The sequence below is a fragment of the Thalassophryne amazonica genome, chromosome 8, assembly GCF_902500255.1.
Source record: "Thalassophryne amazonica chromosome 8, fThaAma1.1, whole genome shotgun sequence".
In the NCBI taxonomy this organism is placed as follows: domain Eukaryota; kingdom Metazoa; phylum Chordata; class Actinopteri; order Batrachoidiformes; family Batrachoididae; genus Thalassophryne; species Thalassophryne amazonica.
The window spans coordinates 112486264-112512818 of record NC_047110.1 but is presented as its reverse complement, the minus strand read 5'-3'; the positions used below and the strand labels follow the sequence as shown (position 1 = coordinate 112512818).

The 26555-nt window shown below is 46.0% G+C and overlaps 1 protein-coding gene across 2 annotated transcripts in view; it reads left to right on the top strand.

Annotated features, from left to right (window-relative positions):
* LOC117516329 (NT-3 growth factor receptor-like) overlaps positions 1-26555 on the top strand; it is a 442081-nt gene that overhangs the window by 176031 nt on the left and 239495 nt on the right. For both annotated transcript variants that reach the window (XR_004562366.1, XM_034177281.1), the window contains exon 4: positions 7781-7852. Coding sequence is in view for 1 of the 2 variants with exons in the window: in XM_034177281.1 (XP_034033172.1) it covers positions 7781-7852 (72 nt within the window). In the remaining variant the exon portion in view is untranslated. The remainder of the gene's footprint in view (positions 1-7780; positions 7853-26555) is intronic.

Below are 26555 nucleotides of genomic sequence, written 5' to 3'. Positions count from 1 at the left end.
AGTTGAGCTCTCTGCTTTGCGGGCCCTACATGTTTTCTCATGCGCCTAGCTTTGGTTTCCTGTCTGTCCTCCTCAGTGCGTAGCATTAATAGAAGCTCTGGAAACAGAGGTGGGTTTTTCTTCTGCTCAAGTTGTAAACTAGAGAGCAGGGCAGCATCCCAACACCCCCTACAAAAAGATGTTTACCCGATTCCTCTGGTGCACCCCCCCTCTCTTAACAGCCTGGTTAAGTACGAGCTGCAACGCTGCAGGTAAGCTGACGGCTTCTCACTGGATCCTGGAGAGTATTTATGACTTGAGAAACAGCTCTCTCTCCATCTTCACTGCACTGAAAGCTGAATCTAGAAGTTGCAGATAGGCAGAAGGTAATGAGTTGGAGTGCAACCCTTTAACCATCCGCTGCTGGTGAAAGCAAATTCTCCAGATCCTTTGAGACACTTGAGAGGAGACATGCTGGGATCATTCAAAAGGAGTTCAATATGCGAGCGCCAAGTATCATAATCTGCCTCGCTATTTGGCCTAGGAATTTTCCCTGAGAAAGAACGAAGTCTGACAGGGAACGACGAGGAGGAACCGGTGTCTTCCCTCCTCACGATGTGCTCTACTACAACTTTCTGAACCTCTGGTGGATTGAAATCGCTCACAGAAAGAGGTGGGGCTTGTCTTTCATCAATGGTTACTGTGACAGCTACATCATTACCGTTCTGAGGGGGCCCTGACAAAGGACAGGTGGGCGTGGGGACTCCACCATGGGCTCACTGAATGCTAAAGTTTGCGGTTCATCTACACGTTGAATGCTTTCAATCAATCAATCAATTTTTTTATATAGCGCCAAATCACAACAAACAGTTGCCCCAAGGCGCTTTATATTGTAAGGCAAGGCCATACAATAATTATGTAAAACCCCAACGGTCAAAACGACCCCCTGTGAGCAAGCACTTGGCTACAGTGGGAAGGAAAAACTCCCTTTTAACAGGAAGAAACCTCCAGCAGAACCAGGCTCAGGGAGGGGCAGTCTTCTGCTGGGACTGGTTGGGGCTGAGGGAGAGAACCAGGAAAAAGACATGCTGTGGAGGGGAGCAGAGATCGATCACTAATGATTAAATGCAGAGTGGTGCATACAGAGCAAAAAGAGAAAGAAACAGTACATCATGGGAACCCCCCAGCAGTCTACGTCTATAGCAGCATAACTAAGGGATGGTTCAGGGTCACCTGATCCAGCCCTAACTATAAGCTTTAGCAAAAGGAAAGTTTTAAGCCTAATCTTAAAAGTAGAGAGGGTGTCTGTCTCCCTGATCTGAATTGGGAGCTGGTTCCACAGGAGAGGAGCCTGAAAGCTGAAGGCTCTGCCTCCCATTCTACTCTTACAAACCCTAGGAACTACAAGTAAGCCTGCAGTCTGAGAGCGAAAGCGAATGCTTTCAACATCTAATTTGTAGTCTTTGCCGCTTAGCTTTGCTAGCTCTTTTAGCGTCAGATAGGTTTTAGTAGCACTGCTACCTAGCCGGGAGGTGTAAAAGCTACTCAGGGTCTGGACATTATACACAACATTGGAATCACCTTTTGATGTGTGTCTGTATGGCAGAAGTAACTCCAACCCTTCTACAGCTGAGCCACTGGAGTACTCGATGATCAGGTTTTTGTTAAACTCAGAAGACTCATCATCGACTGAAATAGTGCGCTGAATGGCACCATACTTCTTAAGGAAGTCAATCACTTCTTCATCTTGAACTAATCCAGTTATTCCCTCAACAGTGACTGAATTGGGTATCTTGACACTAGACCTCTGGATAAAATCCATGTTGCAATACAGCAATGCTGACGTCACCCAGCTGGGCTCCTGGCTGGCTCGCCAAATTACTGTAACCCTTCTTTGCCTGATGGAGTTACCGGTAATGATATGGTTCAATATCCGTTTCCAATTTGGACCACCTATCAGAATTTCTAGACAGTCGCTCACGAAGCCCAAGTGGGATCATCAACATTAAACATACTCACCCAAAACAGATTTTTTTCAAGAAATATATTCTGGGTCATTAACAGGAACAGTATGACACAGTATTATTTACTGAACAGGGAAAAAAAATGTGCGCAGAAGTGGAACAAAGCAAAAAAAATGCGTGCTTTGTTGTGGTTTTTCTTCCTCTCTTTTGGTCTCTTTTTTTTAAAATTTTATTATTGAGCTCAGTTTGTCTGTTTGTTGGGGCCCTTATGGTTGCGTTCAACTCTATCCTACCACACCACAAGTAGGGAGGTGAATACAGTTGTTCTTCTTCTCCTCAACTCTGGCTCGCCATCCGGTCCCTTGGATCTGGATCTCCAGGCTGGTACCTGGTGAGCTGTCTGGTGGCTAACCGCTGGCTGCAAATCCTTTTTTCTCTGAAGCTGACTCCTGGAACACTGACGTCCGCTCTCAGCGTCAGTCGTAAGATCTCTCAAAAACCTGACCGCCGAGCAGTTAACATCAATCAAAACTCCGTTAGTTCAACCTACGGCAACTTTGAACCATTTTTTTCCCCTCACTTTTAATTTATGGATGACTTTCAGCAGGGCCGCTCTCACATGCACGTGCCCAGTCAGTGTGGTCTCTCTCGCTGCGTCTCTCTCTCTCTCTCTCTCTCCTCTCTCCTCTCTCTCTCTCTCTCTCTCTCTCTCTCTCTCTCTCTATGTGCCGCGCTCACCAAAATGCGGCCGGCTGTGTCGTCAGGCTGCGATGCCCCCTCTGCTTACAGAAATGGAGTTAACCCTATAAATGCCAGCTATCACTCACACATTCATATAGCTGAAAAATTAACTCCCACTCCTCTTTTTAAACTATTTCCCTCTCTCTTTACTACTTTACTATAATTTATGAAGCCTGGGCTACACATTCATTTCCAGCCACGTGTCTTGGTCATGGTCACGGTGGCAGCAGACCAAGCAGCTCACCCCTCACTTCCCTTTCCTCGACCAAGTCTGTAACAGTTCCCATATATCCCGAGGCATTCCCAAGCCATCTGGGAAATATAATCCCTCCATTGTGTTCTGGATCTCCTCCCAGCTGGACGTGCCTGGGTGACCTCCTTAGGGAGACAACCAGGGGTCATCCTCACCAGATGCCTGAGCCACCTCAGCTGGCTTCTTTCAATGTGAAGAAGTAGTGGCTCTACTCCAAGTTCCTCCAAGTCAAGCTTCTCATCCTGTCCAGGAGTGTAAACCCAGATACCTGACTGAGGAATCTCCTTTCTGCCACTTTTATCTGTAATCTTGTTCTTTCAGTCATTGCTCAAAGTTCATGACCATTAGTGAGGACAGGAGTGTAAATTGACTGGTACATTGAGAGCCTCGCCACGACGGTCCAGTACAGTGTCTGTAAAACTTTAGAGACTGCACCCAGTCCTCCTATCAATCACACACTCAAACTTACCCCCACTTGTGAACAAGACCCCAAGATACTTAAACTCTTCCACTTGGGGCAGTAACTCTCCCCTGACCCAGAGGGGACAATCCACCCTTTTCTGGCAGAGGACCATAGTCTCAGATTTGGAGGTAGTGATCCTTATTCCAGTCGCTTCACACTCTGCCTCAAACCTGCTCAGTGCACATTGGAGGTCAACGCCTGACCAAGCGAACAGAACCACATCATCTGCAAAGAGCAGAGATGCAACTCTGAGGTCACCAAACTGGACACCCTCTGGTCCCTGACTGTGCCTTGAAATCCTGTCCATGAACTACACCAACGAGATTGGTGACAAAGGCCAGTCCTGGCAGAGACCACACACCCACCGGGAACAGGTCTGATGTTACCTTCCTCTTCACACTTTACACCTCAGACTTCAGGTTCTGGTCACAGTCCTGACACTTGCAGAGGTTTTTGGACGACTCTGCCATTGTGGGTTGCATCAGCAGGGACCAGGAGGCTGAGTACAGAGACACGTGTGCGTGGGTTTGTTTAATGTGGGAATGTCGTTGCAATACAACAAAGACATGGCCTTTGGCAGATCCTTACCCTGGTCCAATGGCTGGGAAATCCCAGACAGTCAGGGTCCAAGGACCTGCAAGCCATCACCTCCTCCACCTGATCTGCCATTAAGACTTCACCAGGGCCTTGTTAGCTGTCTCGTGTTCAGGGTTCCTGTTGGGCCTTTATGGTTACCATAGTGGACACGGGACACACAGGTTCCCCACTGTATTTCACCCCAACAGGCACCACTGCTTGATCTATGACCCAGGTGCCACATTGTGGATGTGCCGCTGGACTTTGACACTCAAATGGCTGAATTAGGGCTGAATTCGAATTGTTGTTTGGTCCTCTTAAGTGGTGTCAAATCCTGCTTGGCCCACGGTCTGTGGGCCAGTGTGTGGTGTGTGTGTGTGTGTGAGACATATCTCACAGAGGTCTCAAACGAGCTGTGTCAGTCTTAATGATTCTTGAATCAGGAGAATCTCTGTGAAAACACTTTGGAGATGTTGAACTTTGTTGTTGAGGACTTCATCATGTCATCTGCAAGATCTCACCAAGCGAAGTCATTATGTTTGCCGTTAAATCCCAATAAAATCGATACTTTACCAGCAAAAACCACCTGTCATTTTGATATAGCACAGAAATGAAGACACTTTTTAATAACTAAATTTTGCCAGTTTTATGGAAAGTCAAAGTAGCTTTAATGTGTCTTTCGATAAATTGTGAAGCCATTAAAAGTCAAAGTTTCTCTCAGTTCTGTTTGAGTAAAAGCTTAATTAACATTTATTTTTAAAAAGGAATTTTGAATTTGTCAGCTTGATGAATGACTTTTTGAATAATTCAAATCCTTTTTTTTTTAACTGTTAACAGCTCAGTTGTTACTTACTGTAGCGGAGGTGATGGTCTAGTGGTTAAGGTGTTGGGCTTGAGACCAGAGGATCCTCGGTTCAAATTCCAGCCTGACCGGAAAATCACTAAGGGCCCTTGGGCAAGGTTCTTAATCCCCTAGTTGCTCCCAGTGTGTAGTGAGTAGGTTTGCATGGCAGCGCCCTGACATCGGGGTGAATGTGAGGCATTATTGTAAAGTGCTTTGAGCGTCTGATGCAGATGAAAAAGCGCTATATAAATGCAGCCCATTTACCATTTTCTGTTCTCCTACATAATTAATTTAATGAATTAATTGAACTAAAGCTTTTTTCCAATTAATCATTTATTGTATATAATATGAAATATGAAAAAGGTAAATAAAACACTGTAAATTGCCCATTTATTTCTTTTTGCTGACAAATACGTCTGATATTTGAAATTATTTTTTGTTTCCAAAAATAAATTGAACAATTAATAATTTATTATATGTCATATGGAAAAGACGTAAAATAAGATAAATGTCTATTTTATTAAACAAACAAATATGATATTTTACCAAATGATTTTTTTAACAAATTGTTTCATTTGTTAACTACCATATTTGCTGAAATCATATGGGCAAAAAAATTTATATCTTTAGTTTAGATTTATTCTAAACATTTTTTCTTTTGTTTTTAGACTTTATATTTTCCATCTGTCAGTAAAAATGAAAATTTGAAATTTTTAAAAATTTAACTCAGTTTTTTTATATGAATCACCTGTTTTTCTTTGCTCCTGTTTGAAAATAAATACAGATGACGCACTGACACTGATTTGTGCTGAGTTTTTATTGATATTAAAACAATCATCTTCAACACAAATATGAATCTTTTCCACTTTTTAATTCCTGAAACGTGTGAATTCCTGCACCGACTACAAACGTACAACACAAACGCACACTGACCTTCACACAGTCGTCACCTTTTCCCACACAAAACCCACAATAACACCACGTGCACGCCCATGTGTCTATCTGTCTCCATGGCAACATGTAGCCGTCCACATGGAGTTGTTTCTGTGGGTGTAAGTGAAGGAAAAAAACGCAATCTGGAATCTAAACCACTTCATTGTGTACATGGAATAACAAGATCACTGATGTTTTCTCTGCAGAGATTCTCTGATTCCAAACGTACAATCAATAGATTCACGAAACAGGAGGAAAATATTTCTACTCTGACTTCAGACTTCATCATCTTGCGGGATCCTGGACAACTTGCTGGACATCGTAACCCGCCTACACGCGGATACTGTGAGCACTGTGTAGCGCGGAGGAGGAGTTTGTGACTGCTTCCCAGTGAATTCTGGCTTTCACCAAGGATGCGTTTCAGCCTAGTCAAGTCTTGCGTGGATGGGGTGTTGGTTCAGGTTTTGAAAACCAGAGGCTGAGGTGCCTTTGTTGGTGAGGAGGTTTGCAGATGACGCTGTGATCTTTGCTGAATCAGTGGATGCTCTGAGTGTGGCAGTTGAGAAGCTGAAAGGCGAATCAGTGTGTCTGGGTTTGTCTTGGTGGCTTCCCTCACTCATCTCGTGTGTGTGCTCACTCCCTTAATGTTAGAGGCCATCCCCAGAATCTCTCCAATGACAGCCACTGAAGCTTGTAACTCTTTCATAGTTGACTTAAGTGCCTTGGTGGCTTCCCTCACCAGTCTTGTTTGTGTGCACTCACTAAATTTTTCAGGCTTTCCTCAAAATCTCTCTAATTATACTCACTGAAATGTGCAACTCAGTCAAAGTTGACATGTGTTTGGTGGTTTCCCTCACTTTTTCCATTCATGTACACTCCCTGAGTTTTTTAGCTACACTCACAATTTCCCTGATTACAGCCACTGAAGGTTTTCACTCCTTCAAAGTTTATATGGGTGTCTTGGTGGCTTCCCTCACCAGTCTTGTCTGTGCACACTCACTGAATTTTTGAAGCCGTCCTCAAAACCTCTCTAATTACAGCCACTGGAGCTTGTAACTCCAGAGTCGACACGAGCGACTTGGTGGCTTCCCTCATGGTCTCTTTGTATGTGCTGACTGAATTTTTGAGAATGCCTGTATGACAGGGACAGCAGGAGTTGCCATGCAGTTGAAGTCAGTAAACCTCACTGTCCAATGTTAAAAAAAAAAAAAACGCTCTAGTGACAGATGCTAGAGCCCATAGGTTATAGGCTATGGGTTTTATCGTCGTGACTCGTGTAAAGAGTCCCCTCTTTGAGATTGTGAGTTTAACCGCAATGCAGTGGTTAAACGTGCTTGAGACAGATGTAACAGATGGAGTCAGTGGCTTTGGTTTATTGTGACATTTAAAAAAATAGACAAATATTTAGGTCATTTTACAATTTAATACAAAATTTAAAGGCAAAGACTTTTTAATTGAATAACTTCTTGCAGTCCACTTGCAGTACCTTCACGGACCATCATGAGGCCACAGCCCACACATTGGAAATCAAACTGTTATGCAGATGAATAAATTGGACCCCAAAACGCAGATGACTACACACTGACTTGGTAAAATAAGTGATTTTACGTACCATCAAAGCAGAATCAGAGTTCAAAAGCCAGGGATCTGTCCAAAAGTCAAAGTGGGCCAGAAACGTGGGCAGAACAGGTGGTGAGGCTGGGTGTGGCCAGTACAGGAGGCAAGTCAGTGAAATAGCAAGGAGTGAATGAATGAGCCGGTGTTTTAAACTGCACTGGACAAAATGAAAAAGATCAAATCCTCACAAAAAGTTATCAGTTATTAAAATCTGACACAGAAGAATTTGAATTCTGGTCTGGAAGAATGTGTTCAGTTCAGTTATTTTTCATTGGTTATGGTTTTTAAGTAAAATTTAATTCCTCTGACCATCAATGCGCTGAAACGTCAGACTTTTTGATTGTTTGTTGTTAACACAGTGTGACTCATTCTTCCCATTTTCTCTCTTTTTGATTGTTTGTTCTTTTCAGAAACCTGTCGAAGAACCCGATGCTGACCTCGCTGTCCTGGCAGATCTTTGACCATCTGCAGCTCTTAGAACTGTAAGTTGAACGTTTTCTTGCACATGTGTTCTATCGCCGCTACTCGCGCTGTTGCAAAAACATTATCAAAAATTGCGGGACTCTGAGTACTATAAAAATTTTAAAAACTGATACAGATTTTGACATTTGCCAATATACTGACTTTTGGTTTTTTCCTCCCAGAAACACATAAACAAACATTTTCTCAAACATTTGTTTTGTCTATTTTTTGCAATGAGTCCTCACCAAAATAATATGACATGATGCAGTTTACAATGAAATTCATTTAAATACAGTCCCAAAACACAAGACGTTACATGGTATCATTTATCCACTCATTACTGTCACAGTCTTTTCTGTTTATCGGTCTTTCACTTGGTAACTTGTTATTGTTGTTTACGTTGTGTATTTAGGGAATTACCCTGTTTTGGCTGATGATATGCGGACGTTAATGCTGGATTTTACGGTCGCTAACGTGTCGCAGATAAAGCTCCTTTTTGCGACTCATGTTATAGCTGATCTTCCATCTCTTTGTTTCTTTTTAATGGACAATTGTCAAGTTGTGCTGCCGAGACGTCCGGTTAGTGAGCCTCTCACTCGCATGTTTTGTGGCATTAGAAACAGCAGCTTGTTATGACGCCTCGCGGAGCGGATAACCGATCAGTTGTTATGACGCCTCACGGAGCAGCTAACCGATCAGTTGTTATGACGCCTCACGGAGCGGATAACCGATCAGTTGTTATGACGCCTCACGGAGCGGATAACCGATCAGTTGTTATGACGCCTCACGGAGCGGATAACCGATCGTTGTTATGACGCCTCACGGAGCGGATAACCGATCAGTTGTTATGACGCCTCACGGAGCGGATAACCGATCAGTTGTTATGACGCCTCACGGAGCGGATAACCAATCCGTTGTTATGACGCCTCACGGAGCGATAACCGATCAGTTGTTATGACGCCTCACGGAGCGATAACCGATCCGTTGTTATGACGCCTCACGGAGCGGATAACGATCAGTTGTTATGACGCCTCACGGAGCGAATAACCGATCAGTTGTTATGACGCCTCACGGAGCGGATAACCAATCCGTTGTTATGACGCCTCACGGAGCGAATAACCGATCAGTTGTTATGACGCCTCACGGAGCGGATAACCGATCCGTTGTTATGACGCCTCACGGAGCGGATAACCAATCCGTTGTTATGACGCCTCACGGAGCGAATAACCGATCAGTTGTTATGACGCCTCACGGAGCGGATAACCGATCCGTTGTTATGACGCCTCACGGAGCGAATAAACCGATCAGTTGTTATGACGCCTCACGGAGCGGATAACCGATCCGTTGTTATGACGCCTCACGGAGCGGATAACCGATCAGTTGTTATGACGCCTCACGGAGCGGCTAACCGATCAGTTGTTATGACGCCTCACGGAGCGGATAACCGATCCGTTGTTATGACGCCTCACGGAGCGGCTAACCGATCCGTTGTTATGACGCCTCACGGAGCGGATAACCGATCAGTTGTTATGACGCCTCACGGAGGATAACCGATCCGTTGTTATGACGCCTCACGGAGCGGATAACCGATCAGTTGTTATGACGCCTCACGGAGCGGATAACCGATCCGTTGTTATGACGCCTCACGGAGCGGATAACCGATCAGTTGTTATGACGCCTCACGGAGCGGATAACAGATCCGTTGTTATGGCGCCTCACGGAGCGGATAACCGATCAGTTGTTATGACGCCTCACGGAGCGGATAACAGATCCGTTGTTATGACGCCTCACGGAGCGGCTAACCGATCCGTTGTTATGACGCCTCACGGAGTGGATAACGATCAGTTGTTATGACGCCTCACGGAGCGGGTAACCGATCAGTTGTTATGACGCCTCACGGAGCGGATAACCGATCAGTTGTTATGACGCCTCACGGAGCGGGTAACCGATCAGTTGTTATGACGCCTCACGGAGCGGATAACCGATCCGTTGTTATGGCGCCTCACGGAGCGGATAACCGATCAGTTGTTATGACGCCTCACGGAGCGGATAACAGATCCGTTGTTATGACGCCTCACGGAGCGGGTAACCGATCAGTTGTTATGACGCCTCACGGAGCGGATAACCGATCAGTTGTTATGACGCCTCACGGAGCGGGTAACCGATCAGTTGTTATGACGCCTCACGGAGCGGATAACCGATCAGTTGTTATGACGCCTCACGGAGCGGGTAACCGATCAGTTGTTATGACGCCTCACGGAGCGGCTAACCGATCCGTTGTTATGACGCCTCACGGAGCGGATAACCGATCAGTTGTTATGACGCCTCACGGAGCGGCTAACCGATCAGTTGTTATGACGCCTCACGGAGCGGATAACCGATCAGTTGTTATGACGCCTCACGGAGGGTAACCGATCAGTTGTTATGACGCCTCACGGAGCGGATAACCGATCAGTTGTTATGACGCCTCACGGAGCGGGTAACCGATCAGTTGTTATGACGCCTCACGGAGCGGGTAACCGATCAGTTGTTATGACGCCTCACGGAGCGGGTAACTGATCAGTTGTTATGACGCCTCACGGAGCGGGTAACCGATCCGTTGTTATGACGCCTCACGGAGCGGATAACCGATCCGTTGTTATGACGCCTCACGGAGCGGGTAACCGATCCGTTGTTATGACGCCTCACGGAGCGGATAACCGATCCGTTGTTATGACGCCTCACGGAGCGGAACCGATCCGTTGTTATGACGCCTCACGGAGCGGATAACGATCCGTTGTTATGACGCCTCACGGAGCGGATAACCGATCCGTTGTATGACGCCTCATTAACAGGAAGCCAATGAAGGGAGGCCAACACGGGTGAGATATGCTCTCTCCTGCTAGTCCCCGTCAGTACTCTAGCTGCAGCATTCTGAACCAACTGAAGGCTTTTTAGGGAACTTTTAGGAAACCTGATAATAATGAATTACATAGTCCAGCCTAGAGGAAACAAATGCATGAATTAGTTTTTCAGCATCACTCTGAGACAAGACCTTTCTGATTTTAGAGATTGCGTAAATGCAAAAAGGCAGTCCTACATATTTGTTTAATATGCGCTTTGACTGACATATCCTGATCAAAAATAACTCCAAGATTTCTCACAGTATTACTAGAGATCAGGGAAATGCCATCCAGAGTAACGATCTGGTTAGACACCATGCTTCTAAGATTTGTGGGGCCAAGTACAATAACTTCAGTTTATCTGAGTTTAAAAGCAGGAAATTAGAGGTCATCCATGTCTTTATGTCTGTAAGACAATCCTGCAGTTTAGCTAATTGGTGCGTATCCTCTGGCTTCATGGATAGATAAAGCTGGGTATCATCTGCGTAACAATGAAAATTTAAGCAATACCGTCTAATAATACTGCCCAAGGGAAGCATGTATAAAGTGAATAAAATTGGTCCTAGCACAATTAACTGTTCATGAGTTTGGGGAGCGGGAGGGGGGAAGCCGCTCGGGTGTGAGACGGTGTTTTTGTTTTTGTTTTTTTGAGAGTGTCACAGAAAACAGACTTCAGCGTGAGTTGTGGCTAAACAGCAGCTCTTCCTTTTGTTGGTGTTAAATAAAAGTCCTGGATTGCAGCAACCTCGTCTTTGTGGATCTACACAGCTGGACCGGCACTGACTGGCAGGTATGTCGCTTTCTGCCACATATAGTACTTTGGGTTTACGTGACGTGTTTGTTATGCATTCATAGATTGTCCGCAAATCAGCTGCAAAGCAGACGTAATAAAAACGCTTTATTCGTGGCCAATTTGCATGCAGTCGCTACAACTTAATTTAGTTAGTGATGTGGACACGATGGGCACGATATATATCTGTTTTACATACTGTCCCAGTCCGCTGCCAAGCTGCAAATCCGTCAGTTGCAGATATCAGCAGATGACAGAGAATATACAGTGCATAGATTATGTATAGAGTATGTAAGGCGGATGTCATCTGCAGCCAAAATTTTGTGCAGCTCAAAAATCCTGGAAACGGAAAATTGTGCCTCTGCAGATAATCACGGACATGTGCGGGTGTCAGCTGACTCATACAAGCATGTTTCACTCATATTGTGGATGTTAAGCGAATATGAGCCAAGTCTGTGTGCAATCCATACGCAAATCCTCCTAAACGCCAGTGGGACGGGGCCCTTAGCAGCAATGAACACCAAATATAAGTCCCTTTTCTGTTGTATATAAATTAAAAAAATATCAAAAGACAAGGATCTATTTTAACTTTTATATAAACAAATAATGAATGTTTTACATTCTTTCAATGTAACGAATATTTAATTCGGTGAAAGCTGGAACATACCATTCAACTGGGCTTCGCTCTTTGCACGGCATGTTCCAGCTTTCACCGAATTAAATATTCGTTCCATTGAAAGAATGTAAAACATTCATTATTAGTATAACATACTAATTTGCAGTACTCTGCATGATGGAGGGTAGTACTGTACATACTGAAGCATAGTAGTGTACATACCGGAGAGCTGTGTACATCCTAGGGCACTGTACTGCACGTGCAGTACACATGCTGGAATGTAGTACACATGGTCGAGTATAGTAGTGTACATGCTGGATTGTTGTAATGCACTTACTGGTGTGTAGTAGTGCACATGCTGGATTGTTGTAGTGCACATGGTCGAGTATAGTAGTGTACATGCTGGAGTGTAGTGTTGTAGTAGTGCACATACTGGATTGTTGTTACGCACGTGCTGGATTGTTGTAGCGCACATGCTGGATTGTTGTAGTGCACATGCTGGTGTGTAGTAGTGCACATGCTGTATTGTTATTGCGCACATACTGGATTGTTGTAGTTCACATACTGGATTGTTGTAGTGCACATGCTGGATTGTTGTAGTGCACATGGTCGAGTATAGTAGTGTACATGCTGGAGTGTAGTGTTGTAGTAGTGCACATACTGCAGTGTAGTAGTGCACATGCTGGTGTGTAGTAGTGCACATACTGGATTGTTGTTGCGCACGTCCTGGATTGTTGTAGCGTACATGCTGGATTGTTGTAGCGCACATGCTGGATTGTTGTAGTGCACATGCTGGTGTAGTAGTGCACATGCTGTATTGTTATTGCGCATATACTGGATTGTTGTAGTTCACATACTGGATTGTTGTAGTGCACATGCTGGATTGTTGTAGTGCACATACTGGATTGTTGTAGTTCACATACTGGATTGTTGTAGTTCGCATGCTGGATTGTTGTAGTGCACATGCTAGTGTGTAGTAGTGCACATGCTGTATTGTTGTTGCACACATACTGGATTGTTGTTGCGCACATGCTGGATTGCTTTTAGTAGAGGCTCTTGCTTGCCTCTACTGGTGGTTGGCTCTCACTGCGGTATTGTATCACTTCCTGTTCCGGAGCACAGCAGTGTTTTTCTGTATCTGTTAGCTGTTTAATCTGGGCAGTTAGATTGATTTAGTTATCTAGATTACGATTTGTTTCCCAGTGTAATCTTTACGTGCCTTAACTAAAGCACTCCTTCTGCTGAATCACCTCTAAATTATTTACACATTATTCACTTTGCGTGTTTTTAGGAATCCGCTAGCTTAGCGTAGCTACTAGCTCTTAGCCGATTTAGCATGGCGGCTTCTCCTGTCTCTCCCGCACTTTTCTGCTCTGGGTGTGAAATGTTTAGTTATTCCTCGGCCTCCTTTAGCAGTAACGGTACTTGTAATAAGTGTAGCTTATTCATAGCTTTGGAGGCCAGGCTGGGCGAATTGGAACTGGAAAATTCTACAGCTAGCCAGGCCCCTGTTAGGTGCAGCCCAAGGTAGCTTAGCCGCCGTTAGTTCCCCCCTGGCAGATCCCGAGCAGCCGGGAAAGCAGGCTGACTGGGTGACTGTGAGGAGGAAGCGTAGCCCTAAACAGAAGCCCTGTGTACACCGCCAACCCGTTCACATCTCTAACCGTTTTTCCCCACTCGACGACACACCCGCCGAGGATCAAACTCTGGTTATTGGCGACTCTGTTTTGAGAAATGTGAAGTTAGCGACACCAGCAACCATAGTCAATTGTCTTCCGGGGGCCAGAGCAGGCGACATTGAAGGAAATTTGAAACTGCTGGCTAAGGCTAAGCGTAAATTTGGTAAGATTGTAATTCACGTCGGCAGTAATGACACCCGGTTACGCCAATCGGAGGTCACTAAATTAACATTAAATCGGTGTGTAACTTTGCAAAAACAATGTCGGACTCTGTAGTTTTCTCTGGGCCCCCCCCAATCGGACCGGGAGTGACATGTTTAGCCGCATGTTCTCCTTGAATTGCTGGCTGTCTGAGTGGTGTCCAAAAAATGAGGTGGGCTTCATAGATAATTGGCAAAGCTTCTGGGGAAAACCTGGTCTTGTTAGGAGAGACGGCATCCATCCCACTTTGGATGGAGCACCTCTCATTTCTAGAAATCTGGCCAATTTTCTTAAATCCTCCAAACCGTGACTATCCAGGGTTGGGACCAGGAAGCAGAGTTGTAGTCTTACACACCTCTCTGCAGCTTCTCTCCCCCTGCCATCCCCTCATTACCCCATCCCTGTAGAGACGGTGCCTGCTCCCAGACTACCAATAACCAGCAAAAATCTATTTAAGCATAAAAATTCAAAAAGAAAAAATAATATAGCACCTTCAACTGCACCACAGACTAAAACAGTTAAATGTGGTCTATTAAACATTAGGTCTCTCTCTTCTAAGTCCCTGTTGTTAAATGATATAATAATTGATCAACATATTGATTTTTCTGCCTAACAGAAACCTGGTTACAGCAGGATGAATATGTTAGTTTAAATGAGTCACACCCCCCGAGTCACATTAACTGTCAAAATGCTCATAGCACAGGCCGAGGAGGAGGATTAGCAGCAATCTTCCATTCCAGCTTATTAATTAATCAAAAACCCAGACAGAGCTTTAATTCATTTGAAAGCTTGTCTCTTAGTCTTGTCCATCCAAATTGGAAGTCCCAAAAAACAGTTTTATTTGTTATTATCTATCGTCCACCTGGTCGTTACTGTGAGTTTCTCTGTGAATTTTCAGACCTTTTGTCTGACTTAGTGCTTAGCTCAGATAAGATAATTATAGTGGGCGATTTTAACATCCACACAGATGCTGAGAATGACAGCCTCAACACTGCATTTAATCTATTATTAGACTCTATTGGCTTTGCTCAAAAAGTAAATGAGTCCACCCACCACTTTAATCATATCTTAGATCTTGTTCTGACTTATGGTATGGAAATAGAAGACTTAACAGTATTCCCTGAAAACTCCCTTCTGTCTGATCATTTCTTAATAACATTTACATTTACTCTGATGGACTACCCAGCAGTGGGGAATAAGTTTCATTACACTAGAAGTCTTTCAGAAAGCGCTGTAACTAGGTTTAAGGATATGATTCCTTCTTTATGTTCTCTAATGCCATATACCAACACAGTGCAGAGTAGCTACCTAAACTCTGTAAGGGAGATAGAGTATCTCGTCAATAGTTTTACATCCTCATTGAAGACAACTTTGGATGCTGTAGCTCCTCTGAAAAAGAGAGCTTTAAATCAGAAGTGTCTGACTCCGTGGTATAACTCACAAACTCGTAGCTTAAAGCAGATAACCTGTAAGTTGGAGAGGAAATGGCGTCTCACTAATTTAGAAGATCTTCACTTAGCCTGGAAAAAGAGTCTGTTGCTCTAAAAAAAGCCCTCCGTAAAGCTAGGACATCTTTCTACTCATCACTAATTGAAGAAAATAAGAACAACCCCAGGTTTCTTTTCAGCACTGTAGCCAGGCTGACAAAGAGTCAGAGCTCTATTGAGCTGAGTATTCCATTAACTTTAACTAGTAATGACTTCATAACTTTCTTTGCTAACAAAATTTTAACTATTAGAGAAAAAATTACTCATAACCATCCCAAAGACGTATCGTTATCTTTGGCTGCTTTCAGTGATGCCGGTATTTGGTTAGACTCTTTCTCTCCGATTGTTCTGTCTGAGTTATTTTCATTAGTTACTTCATCCAAACCATCAACATGTTTATTAGACCCCATTCCTACCAGGCTGCTCAAGGAAGCCCTACCATTATTTAATGCTTCGATCTTAAATATGATCAATCTATCTTTGTTAGTTGGCTATGTACCACAGGCTTTTAAGGTGGCAGTAATTAAACCATTACTTAAAAAGCCATCACTTGACCCAGCTATCTTAGCTAATTATAGGCCTATCTCCAACCTTCCTTTTCTCTCAAAAATTCTTGAAAGGGTAGTTGTAAAACAGCTAACTGATCATCTGCAGAGGAATGGTCTATTTGAAGAGTTTCAGTCAGGTTTTAGAATTCATCATAGTACAGAAACAGCATTAGTGAAGGTTACAAATGATCTTCTTATGGCCTCGGACAGTGGGACTCATCTCTGTGCTTGTTCTGTTAGACCTCAGTGCTGCTTTTGATACTGTTGACCATAAAATTTTATTACAGAGATTAGAGCATGCCATAGGTATTAAAGGCACTGCGCTGCGGTGGTTTGAATCATATTTGTCTAATAGATTACAATTTGTTCATGTAAATGGGGAATCTTCTTCACAGACTAAAGTTAATTATGGAGTTCCACAGGTTCTGTGCTAGGCCAATTTTATTCACTTAATACATGCTTCCCTTAGGCAGTATTATTAGACGGTATTGCTAAATTTTCATTGTTACGCAGATGATACCCAGCTTTATCTATCCATGAAGCCAGAGGACACACACCAATTAGCTAAAATGCAGGATTGTCTTACAGACATAAAGACATGGATGACCTCTAATTTCCTGCTTTTTAAACTCAGATAAAACTGAAGTTATTGTACTTGGCCCCACAAATCTTAGAAACATGGTGTCTAACCAGATCCTTACTCTGGATGGCATTACCCCTGACCTCTAGTTAATACTGTGAGAAATCTTGGAGTCATTTTTGATCAGGATATGTCATTCAAAGCGCATATTAAACAAATATGTAGGACTGCTTTTTTGCATTTACGCAATATCTCTAAAATCAGAAAGGTCTTGTCTCAGAGTGATGCTGAAAAACTAATTCATGCATTTATTTCCTCTAGGCTGGACTATTGTAATCATTATTATCAGGTTGTCCTAAAAGTTCCCTAAAAAGCCTTCAGTTAATTCAAAATGCTGCAGCTAGAGTACTGACGGGACTAGAAGGAGAGAGCATATCTCACCCATATTGGCCTCTCTTCATTGCTTCCTGTTAATTCTAGAATAGAATTTAAAATTCTTCTTCTTACTTATAAGGTTTTGAATAATCAGGTCCCATCTTATCTTAGGGACCTCGTAGTACCATATCACCCCAATAGAGCGCTTCGCTCTCAGACTGCAGGCTTACTTGTAGTTCCTAGGGTTTGTAAGAGTAGAATGGGAGGCAGAGCCTTCAGCTTTCAGGCTCCTCTCCTGTGGAACCAGCTCCCAATTCAGATCAGGGAGACAGACACCCTCTCTACTTTTAAGATTAGGCTTAAAACTTTCCTTTTTGCTAAAGCTTATAGTTAGGGCTGGATCAGGTGACCCTGAACCATCCCTTAGTTATGCTGCTATAGACGTAGACTGCTGGGGGGTTCCCATGATGCACTGTTTCTTTCTCTTTTTGCTCTGTATGCACCACTCTGCATTTAATCATTAGTGATCGATCTCTGCTCCCCTCCACAGCATGTCTTTTTCCTGGTTTTCTCCCTCAGTTTTTCCTTCCCACTGTAGCCAAGTGCTTGCTCACAGGGGGTCGTTTTGACCATTGGGGTTTTACATAATTATTGTATGGCCTTGCCTTACAATATAAAGCGCCTTGGGGCAACTGTTTGTTGTGATTTGGCGCTATATAAAAAAATTGATTGAATTGATTGATTGATTGATTGTTGTAGCGCACATGCTGGATTGTTGTAGCGTACATACTGGATTGTTGTTGCGCACATGCTGGATTGTTGTAGCGCACATGCTGGATTGTTGTAGTGTACATACTGGATTGTTGTAGCGCACATGCTGGATTGTTGTAGTGCACATGGTCGAGTATAGTAGTGTACTGCTGGGAGTGTAGTGTTGTAGTAGTGCACATACTGCAGTGTAGTAGTGCACCTGCTGGTGTGTAGTAGTGCACATACTGGATTGTTGTTGCACACATACTGGATTGTTGTAGTGTACATACTGGATTGTTGTTGCGCACATGCTGGATTGGTTGTAGCGCACATGCTGGATTGTTGTAGCGTACATACTGGATTGTTGTTGCGCACATGCTGGATTGTTGTAGCGCACATGCTGGATTGTTGTAGTGTACATACTGGATTGGTTGTAGCGCACATGCTGGATTGTTGTAGTGCACATGGTCGAGTATAGTAGTGTACATGCTGGAGTGTAGTGTTGTAGTAGTGCACATACTGCAGTGTAGTAGTGCACATGCTGGTGTGTAGTAGTGCACATACTGAATTGTTGTTGCGCACGTGCTGGATTGTTGTAGCGCACATGCTGGATTGTTGTAGTGCACATGCTGGTGTGTAGTAGTGCACATGCTGTATTATTATTGCGCACATACTGATTGTTGTAGCGCACATGCTGGATTGTTGTAGTGTACATACTGGATTGTTGTTGTGCACATGCTGGATTGTTGTAGCGCACATGCTGGATTGTTGTAGCGCACATGCTGGATTGTTTGTAGTGTACATGCTGGATTGTTGTAGCATACATACTGGATTGTTGTTGCGCACATGCTGGAGTGTTGTAGCGCACATGCTGGATTGTTGTAGCGCACATGCTGGATTGTTGTAGTGTACATACTGGATTGTTGTTGCGCACATGCTGGATTGTTGTAGTGCACATGCTGATTGTTGTAGTGTACATACTGGATTGTTGTAGTGCACATACTGGTGTGTAGTAGTGGCACATGCTGTATTGTTGCACACATACTGGATTGTTGCTGCACACAAGCTGGATTGTTGTAGTGTACATACTGGACTGTTTTTGCGCACATACTGGATTGTTGTAGTGTACATACTGGATTGCTTTTGTGCACATACTGGATTGTTGTAGTGCACATACTGGATTGCTTTTGTGCACATACTGGATTGTTTGTAGTGCACATGCTGCATTGTTGTAGTGTACATACTGGATTGTTGTTGCGCACATACTGGATTGTTGTAGTGTACATACTGGATTGCTTTTGCGCACATACTGGATTGTTGTAGTGTACATACTGGATTGCTTTTGCGCACATACTGGATTGTTGTTCTTCACATACTGGATTGTTGTAGCGCACATAATGGATTGTTGTAGTGTACATACTGGATTGCTTTTGCGCACATACTGGATTGTTGTAGTGTACATACTGGATTGCTTTTGCGCACATACTGGATTGTTGTTCTTCACATACTGGATTGTTGTAGCGCACATGCTGGATTGTTGTAGTTGTACATACTGGATTGTTTTTTGCGCACATACTGGATTGTTGTAGTGTACATACTGGATTGCTTTTGCGCACATACTGGATTGTTGTTCTTCACATACTGGATTGTTGTAGTGCACATGCTGGATTGTTGTAGTGCACATGCTGGATTGTTGTAGTTAACATGCTGGATTGTTGTAGTGTACATACTGGATTGTTGTAGCGAACATACTGGGTTGTTGTAGTGCACATGCTGTATTGTTGTAGTTCACATGCTGGATTGTTGTAGCAACTGACGGAGATTTGCGGCTTGACAGCAGACTGGGACAGTGTGTAAAACAGATATATATCGTGCCCATCATGTCCACATAACAAACTAAATATGTTGTAGCGAATGCATACAAATTGCCACGAATAAAGCGTTTGTATTACATCTGCTTTGCAGCTGATTTGCGGACAATCTGTGAATGCATAACAAACACGTCACGTAAACCCAAAGTACTATATGTGGCAGAAAGCTACATACCTGCCAGTCAGTGCCGGTCCGGCTGTGTAGATCCACAAAGACGTAGCTGCTGCAATCCAGGACTTTTATTTAACACCAACAAAAGGAAGAGTTGCTGTTTACCCACAACTCACTCCAAAAAAAAACAAAAAAAAAAACACCGTCTCACACCTTCTCCCCAAACTCATGAACAGTTAACCCTCGCATGACAACATGAACATTAACTCTGTGATCAACTTGTCCAAGTCCAGCAAATGCTCCAGAGCCTGTATTGTTGGTGTGAATAGTGATGCCGACGGCCGAGTGCGCTTCTTTTATGACCGCAATGCAGATGCCGTGCACGCACAACACGTGCGCGATGCATTCATAATACACCCGTAATACTGCCGTGATAATCTCAATGTGTCAGATCAGTTTCCTCACTACATGCGTTATATAACTGTGATTGTTCATCATATATTCGCTATATATTATTAATATATCCATAATTCATACTGTGACATTTGTCATTTTTGGCCATTTTGTTGCGGACGACAACGAACGCCCGCAATTTGTATACTCAATTCATGCGCAATTATCCTCTCCCCAGTGGGACCGGGCCCTAAGATGGACTTTTTAAGTCCAGTTGTCTGGTGCTAAAATCGCACAAATGTGTGACAAAAAATGATAGAAAGACGAGAATGAAGATGGAATCACTCCCGCAGCACCACTTACAACTTTGTCCTGGACAATCGGTGCGCTCTACATGCAAGACGTGTCCTCTGTAAAGGTCAAGCTGACTGCAACATGACCCAAAAGGACAGCCTCATATTTAAAACACTCCACAGGCGCCAAACGTGGCACACAGGCACGTGCGCGTGCACGTTATTACAATTGAGCATGAGCAATGAGGGAAATGATTCATGGTCGTGAAAAGGTCAAGAGCCGCATGTTTACGCTGTTCACACAAGCTGGAGTTTGTGAGCGTGTGTGTGTGTGTGTGTGTGTGTGTGTGTGCAGATTCATGTGTTGTGCGGTTTGCATGCTGCTAAAAGGTTGTGTTCTTTGTGATGTAATGGGGGTATACCAGTGTTTTCTGATCAGTCTGACTCCCCCGTTGATGTGTTTTGGGCAAAAAAAATTTGACCTGGCACTGTGACCTTTGACCTTTGGTTCCTCTTTGACTGGATTTGTTCAAAATGTGGTCAGAAATTCCTCAGTTAATGTTGACACACGCACGCACACACACACGCACGGACGCACACACACACGCACACACACGCACACACACACACACACACACACAGGTGAGAAGAATGATAAGGGTTGAATCAAGGAGATCTGAGATGATCTTATGGAGTCATGAGATTCCTGGACAGATGTGTTTGATCCCGATGGTCTTTCAGGTCCTGGTGCTTCCTGTCTTAAACCTGGACACTGACCACAACTGGTTGTCTTTGTTAGCAGGTCTCTTTAGAAGATCCTTGAATCCTGCTTGCATTCCCATCTGCCCAAAGACACACCCATATTTCTACCTGCCCAAAGACACACTCACATTTCCACCTGCCCAAAGACACACCCATGTGTCACGTGGCTGCAGCAGATGGAAGGTTGCTTTGGTGAGGTGGGGATGAAGGGATTGTGGTCATTCAGGTGGTTTCATGGTGTGGCAGTTGTGGTGGTTGTGGCGGATGCGCTGGCTGTGTCGGGTGTGGTGGACTTTCTGGCTGTGGTGGTTGTGGTTGTGGTGGACTTGCTGGCTGTGGTGGTTGTGATGGATGCACTGGCTGTGGCGGTTGTGGTGGACGCGCTGGCTGTGGCAGTTGTGGTGGATGCACTGGCTGTGGCGGTTGTGGTGGACGTGCTGGCTGTGGCGGTTGTGGTGGATGCACTGGCTGTGGCGGTTGTGGTGGATGTGCTGGCTGTGGTGGCTGTTGTGGATGCGCTTGCTGTGGCGGTTGTGGTGGATGCGCTGGCTGTAGCGGTTGTGGTGGATGTGCTGGCTGTGGCGGTTTGGTGGATGCGCTGGCTGTGGTGGGCGTAGTGGTTGTGGTGGATACGCTGGCTGTGGTAGTTGTGGTGGACGTGCTGGCTGTGGCGGTTGTGGTGGATACGCTGGCTGTGGCAGTTGTGGTGGATACGCTGGCTGTGGCGGTTGTGGTGGATGTGCTGGTTGTGGTGGACGTGCTGGCTGTGGCGGTTGTGGTGGATACCCTAGTTGTGGCGGTTGTGGTGGATGCGCTGGCTGTGGCGTTGTGGTGGATGCGCTGGCTGTGGCGGTTGTGGTGGACATGCTGGCTGTGGCAGTTGTGGTGGATACGCTGGCTGTGGCGGTTGTGGATACGCTGGCTGTAGCGGTTGTGGTGGATGAGGTGGTTGTGGCAGATGTGGTGGCTGTGGTGGATGCGCTGGCTGTGGTGGTTGTGGTGGTCGTGCTGGCTGTGGCGGTTGTGGTGGATACGCTGGCTGTGGCGGTTGTGGTGGATATGCTGGCTGTGGTGGTTGTGGTGTTTATGGTGGATTCGCTGGCTGTGGTGGTTGTGGATACGCTGGCTGTGATGGCTGTGGTGGATGTGGTGGTTGTGATGGATACGCTGGCTGTGGCGTTGTGGATACGCTGGCTGTGGCCGTTGTGGATGCGCTGGCTGTGGTGGTTGTGGTGGATGCGCTGGTTGTGGCGGTTGTGGTGGACGTGCTGGCTGTGGTGGTTGTGTTGGATGCACTGGCTGTGGCGGTTGTGGTGGACGTGCTGGCTGTGGTGGTTGTGGTGGATATGCTGGCTGTGGCGGTTGTGGTGGACGTGCTGGCTGTGGCGGTTGTGGTGGATGTGGTGTTTGTGGTGGATACGCTGGCTGTGGCGCGGTTGTGGTGGATACGCTGTCTGGCAGTTGTGGTGGGTGTGGTGGTTGTGGTGGACGTGCTGCCTGTGGTGGTTGTGGTGGATGTGCTGGCTGTGGCGGTTGTGGTGGATGTTCTGGCTGTGGCGGTTGTGGTGAATGTGGTGGTTGTGGTGGATACGTTGGCTGTGGCGGTTGTGGTGGATGTGCTGGCTGTGGTGGTTGTGGTGGATGTGCTGGCTGTGGTGGTTGTGGTGGATGCGCTGGCTGTGGCGGTTGTGGTGGATACGCTGGCTGTGGCGGTTGTTGTGGATACGCTGGCTGTGGTGTTTGTGGTGGATGCGTTGGCTGTGGTGTTTGTGGTGGACGTGCTCGCTGTGGCGGTTGTGGATACACTGGCTGGGGTGGATGTGGTGGTTGTGACGGTTGTGGTGGATGTGGTGTTTGTGGTGGATACGCTGGCTGTGGCGCAGTTGTGGTGGATGTGGTGGACGTGCTGGCTGTGGTGGTTGTGGTGGACGTGCTGGCTGTGGCTGTTGTTTTGGATGCTCTGGCTGTGGCGGTTGTGGTGGATGGGGTGGTTGTGGTGGATATGCTGGCTGTGGTGGATGCACTGGCTGTGGTGGTTGTTGTGGATACGCTTGCTGTGGCGGTTGTGGTGGATACGCTGGCTGTAGCAGTTGTGGATGTAATGCTTGTGGCGGTTGTGGTGGATGTGGTGTTTGTGGTGGATACGCTGGCTGTGGTGGTTGTGGATATGCTGGCTGTGGTGGTTGTGATGGATGTGGTGGATACGCTGGCTGTGGCAGTTGTGGTGGATATGCTGGCTGTGGCGGTTGTGGTGGATACGCTGGCTGTGGCAGTTGTGGATACGCTGGCTGTAGCGTTTGTGGCGGTTGTGGTGGATATGCTGGCTGTGGCGGTTGTGGTGGATGCGCTGGCTGTGGCGGTTGTGGTGGATACACTGGCTGTGGCGATTGTGGTGGATGCCGTGGCTGTGGCGGTTATGGTGGACGCGCTAGCTGTGGTGGTTGTGGTGGACGCGCTGGCTGTGGCGGTTGTGGTGGATGCGCTGACTGTGGTGGTTGTGGTGGACGTGCTGGCTGTGGTGGTTGCAGTGGATGCGCTGGCTGTGGCGGTCGTGGTGGATGCGCTGACTGTGGTGGTTGTGGTGGACGCGCTGGCTGTGGCCGTTGTGGTAGATGCGCTGGCTGTGGCGGTTGTGGTGGACGTGCTGGCTGGACGTGCGGTGTGTGACAGCAGTGTCTGAAGTCAGAGCTGCTGTGATTCATCCAGAGGAGCAGCAGACTGATGGACGTTGTTCTCACTTTGCTCAGAGGGAAAACTTGTTTTTTTCATTTTGAGCCTCATCACAGCATAACAACCAGCCGAAATGGGCCGATACAAAAATAGCAGGTGTGCCGTGAAACGAAGATCCAGTCCTTGTCCTTTGAGCCGGTCCCCTGCGGGTGGGGGTGGGGGGGAAGCGTTGTGTTTTAAATAGTCTGGATCTGGATCAGCTGCAGAGAAAACAGACATTTTTAGAGCGATTCTCCTCCACACACAGAAACAACACTTTTCCACAGGACGTGACCATCCTGTGAGACACTCTGTCAAAATGTGTCTCTTCTGCTTCATCTCCTGGCGTCGGCACTTGAAGGTGACTCTGGAATGCCGCCACATCTCTCTGGAGTCTCTTTTCTCATTCTCACCATCAGATTTGCCTCATTCGTCTTGCTGCCTTTGTTTTCATTTACTTTTTGTTTTCTGTCCGTCCCGTCTCACCGCTCAATAACCTCCGAGCAGAAAAGGTCAGAGTCACTATCAGCTGATTGTCCGTCTCCAAACAAAACCAGACAGTTTCAGCAGTGTCTGCTCACAGTCTCAGGTGGAACAAGTTATTTTGTCTTTTGTCATCCTGCAAATCTGCCCCACGCAAAATTTACACAACTTTATTTCTTTACAAACACCCATAAATATCAAATGTTTCGGTGCATCCTGGCCACATGATCATGAAAAGATAAATAACAATAAAAAATAGAATAATAATAATACTGAGGGCTGTCAGGTGATTAAAAATGTAATTAATTGCAAGGTTTGTGAATAATTAAATCAAAATGAATGTTTATATATATATATAGGAGTTGAATACACCTTACAGTGATACTTGGACACGTCATCAGTGAAAAACCCAGGGTCATAGGGTGTTTCGGGTCTTTGATCTTCATACACCCTCTCCTGGGTGACCCAGCCGGGGGTGATCAGTCCCCGACTTGTGTCCAAGTGGTGCGTTGTTCCACGGATCCCCCCTGCGGATCCACAGCTACCTTGAGGCCCTCTCTGCGGCCTCCAGTGTATTCTTGATGGCACTCTTGAATTGCAGTCCCTTCACTCCAAGGAGTTTGAGGGTTCGCACAAGTGAATGGCCAGCGAAGCCATGGCACCCGACCTTGACAGGCTCTTATGGGGGGCTGCCATGTTCCAGATCTTGATTTGGCCCCTCTGCTTTCGACCTCGGCGGATTTGACGATCATGTTCATGGCCAGCGAAAAGAGTGGCACTGAGATTGTGCAGCAGGTGATTATGCCCTTTTTGAGGCGGTGCCAGGCAGATGTTACTTGGCCTGAGGAGCCTTGAGCGCTGAAGTTGTTGTAGTAGTCCATAATGAAGCCACAGATCTTGCCTGGAACATGGTGTCTTGCCAGTGCGGTTTCGACAAGCTTGTGTGGAATAGAACCGTAGGCATTGGCTAAATCCAGCCAGAGAGCTACCAAATCTCCTTTGCTCTCCCTTGCCTCCCGGATCAGCTGCGTCACCACTCCTGTATGCTCTAGGCATCCAGGTACTCCAGGCCCCCCCCCCTTCTGTACTGAGGTGTTGAGGTAGTTGTTCTTCAAAAGAAAATTTGTCAGCCGTTGGGACACGATTTTAAAGAATATCTTGCTCTCCACACTGAGCAGCGAGATGATCCGGAACTGCTCTATGCTGCAAGAGTCCTCTTCTTTCGGTATCCAGACGCCCTCGGCATACCTCCACTGGGTTGCTACTTTCCCTCTCCGCCAGATCACCTTCAAAATCTTCCAGAGACGTCCAAGAAGCCGTGGACACTGTTTATAAACTTTGTAGGGTACGCCGCTGGGGCCGGGAGCAGAGCTAGATCTTGCAGCTCTGACAGCTTCTTTAACCTCTCTCATGGTGGGTTCAGAGCAGTCGAATTAGGTCGCTGGTTCTGGTGGCGCCACCAGTTCTCTGCAGGGCCTGAGATCGTGGTCTCTCAGGGTGTCACTGAAGGTGGCGTGGAGATGATGGTCGATCTCCTCAACGGGGCAAGTGAGCTGGCCACTTCGTCTCTGGCCCAGAAGCTTCTTGGTGAAACCGAAGGGATTGCTGATGAAAGCACTGTGTTTCCGAGCTCTTTCCTTGCCCTTCCTTCTGTGCCATTCCACCCTCGTCAGCAAGATGAGCCTCTTCCTTATGATGTTCGTGAGTTCTGACAGAGCTGTTTTCTCCTCCTCCTTAGCTGCGTTGAACTGACGTCTCAGGGATTTTAGCTCTTGTCTCAGCTGAATAATCTTTGCTTCTCGACAGTTGAGCTTCACTGGATTGTTTGTCCCTTGCCTCTGCTCAACACCGAATCGCTCTGCTCCCATGTTCATTATGATGGTACACATAGTCTGGAGTTTCTGGTCGACGCTGCCCTTCAAGATGGTTTCCATGCTCTTGTCAACATCCTTGTCCAGCTTTCGCCACTCCTTGTTGTTTGCGGCAGGTCACATCACCCTTTGATGTTACGATTTCCTGCTTGGGCTGGGGACTCATGTTGCTTGGAGGTTCCGGGTACTGTGGGGTGGTTCCGGACCTGGCTCCCCCTCCGTCTTACCAGGTTCTGAGGTTGGCGCCATAAGAAATGTTGCACCGGCTACCATTCCTGAGCGTTGCTCCACTTGGTTCCTCCTGTGGCAGGCCATCTTTGC